Source organism: Engraulis encrasicolus, chromosome 2 (assembly GCF_034702125.1).
Source record: "Engraulis encrasicolus isolate BLACKSEA-1 chromosome 2, IST_EnEncr_1.0, whole genome shotgun sequence".
NCBI classification, from domain to species: domain Eukaryota; kingdom Metazoa; phylum Chordata; class Actinopteri; order Clupeiformes; family Engraulidae; genus Engraulis; species Engraulis encrasicolus.
In genome coordinates this window covers 47640804-47647150 of record NC_085858.1, presented here as the reverse complement: position 1 = coordinate 47647150, position 6347 = coordinate 47640804, and the positions used below count along the sequence as shown (strand labels likewise).

Below are 6347 nucleotides of genomic sequence, written 5' to 3'. Positions count from 1 at the left end.
GTGTGTGTGTGTGTGTGTGTGTGTGTGTGTGTGTGTGTGTGTGTGTGTGTGTGTGTGTGTGTGTGTGTGTGTGTGTGTGTGTGTGCGCGCGCACGCGCATGTGTGTGCACATGTGTGTGAGTGTGTGTGCGCGCGCATGTGTGTGTGTGCGCATGTGTGTGAGTGTGTGTGCTTGTGTATGTGTATTTAAGCAATGGATAGCAATCGTCTGGTACTCTGGGGGCATATACTACAGGTAGCTTGCACCTGCACTCTGGTGCTTCTTACCTAGTGGTTAGTTACATGATGTGCCTTTAACAAACGCACAGAAATATAAATAAAGTATATACATGCATTCACACGGGTGCTGAAGTGGGGTATACACTGACATCAGTGTGTGTGTGTACGTGCCTGTGTGGGTCAAAGACGTTCAAAATGAAATTGTCCTTCAGTGTAACGGATACCTTCTGCTGACTGTAACTGTTAAAAACATGACTTTTTTATTTATTTATTTTTTCCAGTGAATTCATGAAAATTCATGTCATCCATTCACTTGAAACAATTTAAAAATCATGTTTTTTTACAGTTACAGTCAGCAGAAGGTATCCGTTACACTGAAGGACAATTTCATTTTGGACGTCTTTGAACCGTGTATGTGGCTACGCATGTGCACGGGCGTGCCTGTTTATGTATGTGGCTACGCATGTGCACGTGCGTGCCTGTTTATGTGTGTGTACGCGTGTATTGTGTGTACATGATTCAATTGTACTGTATGAGATAATGTGCTGTGAGTGTTGGCGAGTCGGTTTGCATTGGGGCTGCATGGACATTGTTTGTGTGCAGTAACATGGCATGAACTATTTCAGAGTTTGAGTTACATTCGCTGTTGCAGGGGGAGGCGGGTCAGTATATTGTACTCAACACACACAGTCTCACACAGCCAAACATACCCACAGCCACAGTAAAAAGCAACCACACACACACACACACACACACACACACACACACACACACACACACACACACACACACACACACACACACACACACACACACACACACACACACACACACACACACACACACACACACACACACACACACTGTAGCTGGAGGAAGGTGAATTGCTGGTCAATATGAAAAAATGAGGTACACAATCTCTCTCTCTCTCTCTCTCTCTGTCTCTCTGTCACACAGACACACACACACACACACACACATGAGCTCGCTCTCACACACACACACACACACACACACACACACACACACACACACACACACACACACACACACACACACACACACACACACACACACACACACACACACAGAGTGGTTTAGATGAGCCTCTGGTTGGTCCCGCGTTTAGGTCCTGCAGCAGCCTGCGGTCCTCATCTCTCTGTTGACGTACTCCTGCAGCTGGAAGCGCGGCTCGTCAGGGTCCTTCATGCTCCGGTGTTTCAGCTCCCTACAGCGGCAGAGGCAGAGAAAGGGTCATGAGGAGGAGGAGGATGACGATGATGATGATGATGATGATGATGATGAGGATGAGGATGGTGATGGTGATGAGGTTAATACTATTCAGAGGTGAATAAGAGAGGAGGATGAGGATGATGATGATGATGATGATGATGATGATGATGATGATGATGATGATGATGATGATGATGATGATGATGATGAACCGGGGCTCGTCAGGGTCCTTCATGCCCCGGTGTTTCAGCTCCCTACAGCGGCAGAGGCACAGGGACAGGCAGAGAGGAGATCATGAGGAGGAGGAGGAGGAGGAGGAGGAGGAGGAGAAGGATAATATTCGGAGGTGAATGGGAGACAATGATGATGATGATGATGCTCCAGTGTTTCAGCTCCCTACAGCAGCACAGGGACAGCAACATAGGTACAGGACAGGCATAGAGGAGAATTAGGAGGAGGAGGAGGAGGAGGAGGATGATGATGATGATGATGATGATTAAGATTAATTAGTGCTCTTTTTCATCACCAGCCAAAATGGCTTGTAGAGAATGAATCTTGCTAGCCAAAAACACACTCACTAATGTGTCAAAGTGGCAAGTAAGTTTTATTTTCTACCAGCCAAAATTAAATTTCACCAGCATTTGGCCGGTTGGCTGATGATAAGTGGTAGGGAGAGGATAACGAGAAAACAGTAAGAATGATGTCGTGATGATGACGACAATGACGCCGACTGGTTCAAAATTTGACAGAGAGAAGATAATTAGGATGATGATGATGATGGATCATAATATTCAGAGGAGGATGATACTGCAGGGAGAGGATCAAGAGGAGGCGGCAATGATGATGGTGGTGATTATGACGACAATGATGACGATGATGATGGCAATGCATTAGGATGACGATGATGATGACGATGATGATGATCATGATGATGATGATGATTACGATAATAATCGGAACGGAACAGGGATGAAGTTACAAGGGTGCACACAGGTGCCAAGCATTGGTATAAAATATACAGCGGTGTGTAGTACCGGTAAGAGATAAATAGGAGGATGGATGATGGTGATGAGGATTATAATAGTCAGAAAGAGTATGATGATGATGATGATGATGATGATGATGATGATGATAAATGCTAATGACGATATTGATGTCCACCATAACGATGACGACGATGATGGTGATGATGGTGATGATGATGATAAATGTTAATGACGATATTGATGTCCACCATAACGATGACGACGATGATGATGATGATGATGATGATGATAATGATAAAAGTGGTGGTGATGATGACAGGGATGGTGATGATGATGATGATGATGATATTGATGATGGACGAAAGGGGTGAACGCGTGGTGATTAGGCGAAACACAGAATACACAGAATACCCCGACATCAGAATATTCAGCTAAAAATCTGCATACAGTTTCGTCTTCCCACCCCTCTCAGTGGGCTGCGTTAATTACCCTTTGCTTGCTTTCTCTTTAAACAGGGACGCTGATCTACTCTGCCTAAGCTTCCCTCTCTGTTTGCTTACTGCTCCAAAGTCAATCAATATGAAGTCATTTTAAATGAACACTGATTCAACTTAACGCCATCGTGACATCGACTTCCTTCATTCAACAGTAAAAGTTAACGAGCTTAGGGTAATGACTTCCCTTACACTCTTCACATTGCAGCACCGTTATTCGTCAGGTTACATCATCGGGTTCAGGGACGCTGAAAGCTTTGAGTGGGCCCAGGGCAAAGTCATCTGAAAGGGCCCCCCACCCAATACATACAGTGCAATGAGGACCCATCTCTGGGCTTCCTCTCTCCCTAGTCCCGGGACAACTGACCCCTTTGTCCCCCTCCTGTTGCCTTCCCTGATCGGGTCACTATATTACTTTGAGCGTCTGCAGTACTGCTGTGTAATTTCAGATCGTTAAGATTAGATTAGCCTTATTATGGCCTTGAGAAATTACAGTCTACTTCACTTCCCACTGCTATTCTCTGGGCACCTGCCACACAGACTGGGGGAGAAGTAGGGCCCAGGGCCCGGGCACTTTTAGCTTAAAGGGGCGCCCATCAAAATTAGCGGCGCAGAACTGACTCAATAGGGGTCCACAAGAGTGCATGGCCCACCGGGAAATGCCTGCTATGCCAGATGGCAAGTCCAGCCCTGCTGCGCTGCCATACCAGGTGCTGGGGCCGGGGGGCGCTCACTCACTTTGCAATGGCGGTGAAGGCCAGCTCCACGTTCAGGCCGGAGCGTGCGCTGGCTTCCATGAAGGGTACGCCAAACTCCTGCAGAGGAAGAAGAAACACACAGATATACAAATACAATAACCAGGGAACCTAAATCAACTTTTTTCACCACCAGCCAAAATGGATGTTACTGTAAAGCAGATGAGTAGCGTCAGTTTTTTTTTCACTGTGATAGCCTACCTGTGAACCAAACCCACTGCAGAAATATAACGTGAGCAGTAGACTTACTGTGTGACTAAATGAAAGCCACGAATAAGTATAAATTCTGACAATACTGGCACAATTTCATACCCTAACAACGGTGAGCAGCTACAGTTGGGCAGCAGGTGCCTCTGGGTCAAAACTGGTTGTTTCAAATATGGTGGATAGCCTACCAACATGTCTGACTACCTAAATGGGCTAGACCAGGGGTGTCAAACTCAAATAGGCCGAGGGCCAAAATCAAAATCTGGAACGAGGTTGCGGGCCGAACTCAACAATTATTATTTTTAAATGGACTAAAATAGTGCACATACATTCACATACATTCTTTGCCATCATCTTTGTTAGTTAAAATGTGTCTGCACATCCTGTGACACAACAAATGTAGTGTTACACTATACATTAATGGTGTATGTGGGACAACTGCAATACACATTTGAAATGGTCTCGCGGGCCAAATAAAATGGCTCCGCGGGCCAAATTTGGCCCCCGGGCCTGAGTTTGACATCCCTGGGCTAGATTATCGGATTGCAGCAACATTAAAAGGCTCAGCCATATTCTACAATACAAGAACACTACACGCAAACAGAACGTCCATCTCCTTTTAGGCTATTGGTTTATTGTCTTCCATGTCTGGCCCATTTCTGAGACCTCCATTTTCTCACCTTAACTCATTACAGGTGGTTTCTCAGCAGGAGGAGAAGTACGACTGAGCTGAGGAAGACTCCATTATTATTCAGAGACATCCCTCCAACTCCCCCCACTGAGCTATAAATAATTTGAGATCATTAACTAGTTATCAACAGCACAATGCCTGCTTGTCACACGGAGATCAGGTCAGCGTTCTAAGATAATATTCATGCAGAGAGAGGAGTAGCGCTGCTGTTGTGTAGAGGAAAAGTGACGGATACAAGCAGGGCTGGACTGGGGGAGAAAGAGGGCCCTGGCACCTTTGGCTTAAAAGGGCCCCTCATAATTAGCTGTGCAGAACTGACTCACAGGTGGGCCCCGCACCCTCATGGGCCCCTATTTTCAGAACATTTCTTAAAATAGGGGCCCACGAGGGTGCAGGGCCCACCGGCAAATGCCCTGCTATGCCAGATGGCCAGTCCAGCCCTGGATACAAGCTAGCATACATGAGTAGCTAAATCTGGAAGATTGCAAAGCAAGTAGTAAAAATAAATATATACACAATCAGTCAGGTGAGGTTTTGAACTAAGAACCAAGAAACCAAGTAATAATAGTACTGTATGTTACCAACAGATGGCCATTATACAAATTTGACTGGGTTACGCGGTACAATTCTAGGACATTTACTGTATAACTTTTGAAATCACCATGTTGCTATAGTTTCCACAGCTATTTGGTAACTTAGTACCAAGTCATGATGAATTCACACATGGGTTTATGCATGATTTAAATATTTGAAATTATTATTATTATTATTATTTGTAATTCCAGTTTAGGGGTACTATCATTATTTTATTCCTCTCACTTTAAAACTTGGATGTTAGTGTACAACAAAGGACCTTCAATCATTACTCATTATGAATAACTGTAAAACAGCTGTGTTTTCAGAGATTACTTCTGTCTTTATATCACAAGATAATGTGTCACAATAAATCCTGTTTGTTCTTCAGTCTCGTTTGAGTCTTGTAGATGTTATTATATATATTATATAAGATCTCAGAGAGTGTGTTCAAGCATCTCTCAGTGGGATCCATCCTTACACGCTGCATGGCCCTATCCTGTCTGTCTGTCTGTCTGTCTGTCTGTCTGTCTGTCTGTCTGTCTGTCTGTCTGTCTGTCTGTCTGTCTGTCTGTCTGTCTGTTTGTTTGGCCTATTCTGCTCTGACCTCCAGTGAGAGTATGACAGGGACGATGGACTATGTATGAAATGTGCATATATTGAGTTTATGGTAACACTTTATTTTAGGGATACATCTATTAGCACTAATACATACAATATTAATGCCTGTGTAAGTAACTTGTAAGGCATGTACTAAGCAAAATAAGACAGTTGTTAAGCATGTATTCACAAATGTCTTGTTCATGCCCAATTAGGGATTTATTACCAATATAACCTTAGTAAGGACCTAGTAGACCTAGATTTCTATTTATGAGTAAGCAGTAAGGGCCAGAATACAATGTGTATAAGCTCCTGGTACACTGTATGAACAAACCCTGAACAGTGTGAAAACAGATGTGGAATAAGGGTCCCTATTCTAAAGTGATGCATTGCTCAGCCCAGATGGCTTAGGGCCCCCGCACTACCTAGGGCCCCCACACTACCAAGGGCCCCCACTCTACCCACACCCTGCCCCTGGGAAGCAAAGTGTAAGAACTTCCCTAAATCTGCATTAGTCTCATTAGGTATGTTGATCTCACTTATTCTATTCAATATATGATAGAGTAATTGGAAGCATTATATAGCAAGG

At 44.4% G+C, this 6347-nt stretch overlaps 1 protein-coding gene across 1 annotated transcript in view; it reads right to left on the bottom strand.

Moving 5' to 3' along the window:
• Window positions 1-1249: 1249 nt before the first annotated feature.
• LOC134439867 (ras-related protein Rab-26-like) overlaps window positions 1250-6347 on the bottom strand; it is a 226413-nt gene continuing 221315 nt past the window's right edge. Inside the window, exons 8-9 of the mRNA XM_063189775.1 lie at window positions 3671-3747; window positions 1250-1447 (exon numbers count right to left, since the gene is read on the bottom strand). Of these exons, the coding sequence (XP_063045845.1) occupies window positions 1345-1447; window positions 3671-3747 (180 nt within the window). The 3' untranslated portion in view covers window positions 1250-1344. The remainder of the gene's footprint in view (window positions 1448-3670; window positions 3748-6347) is intronic.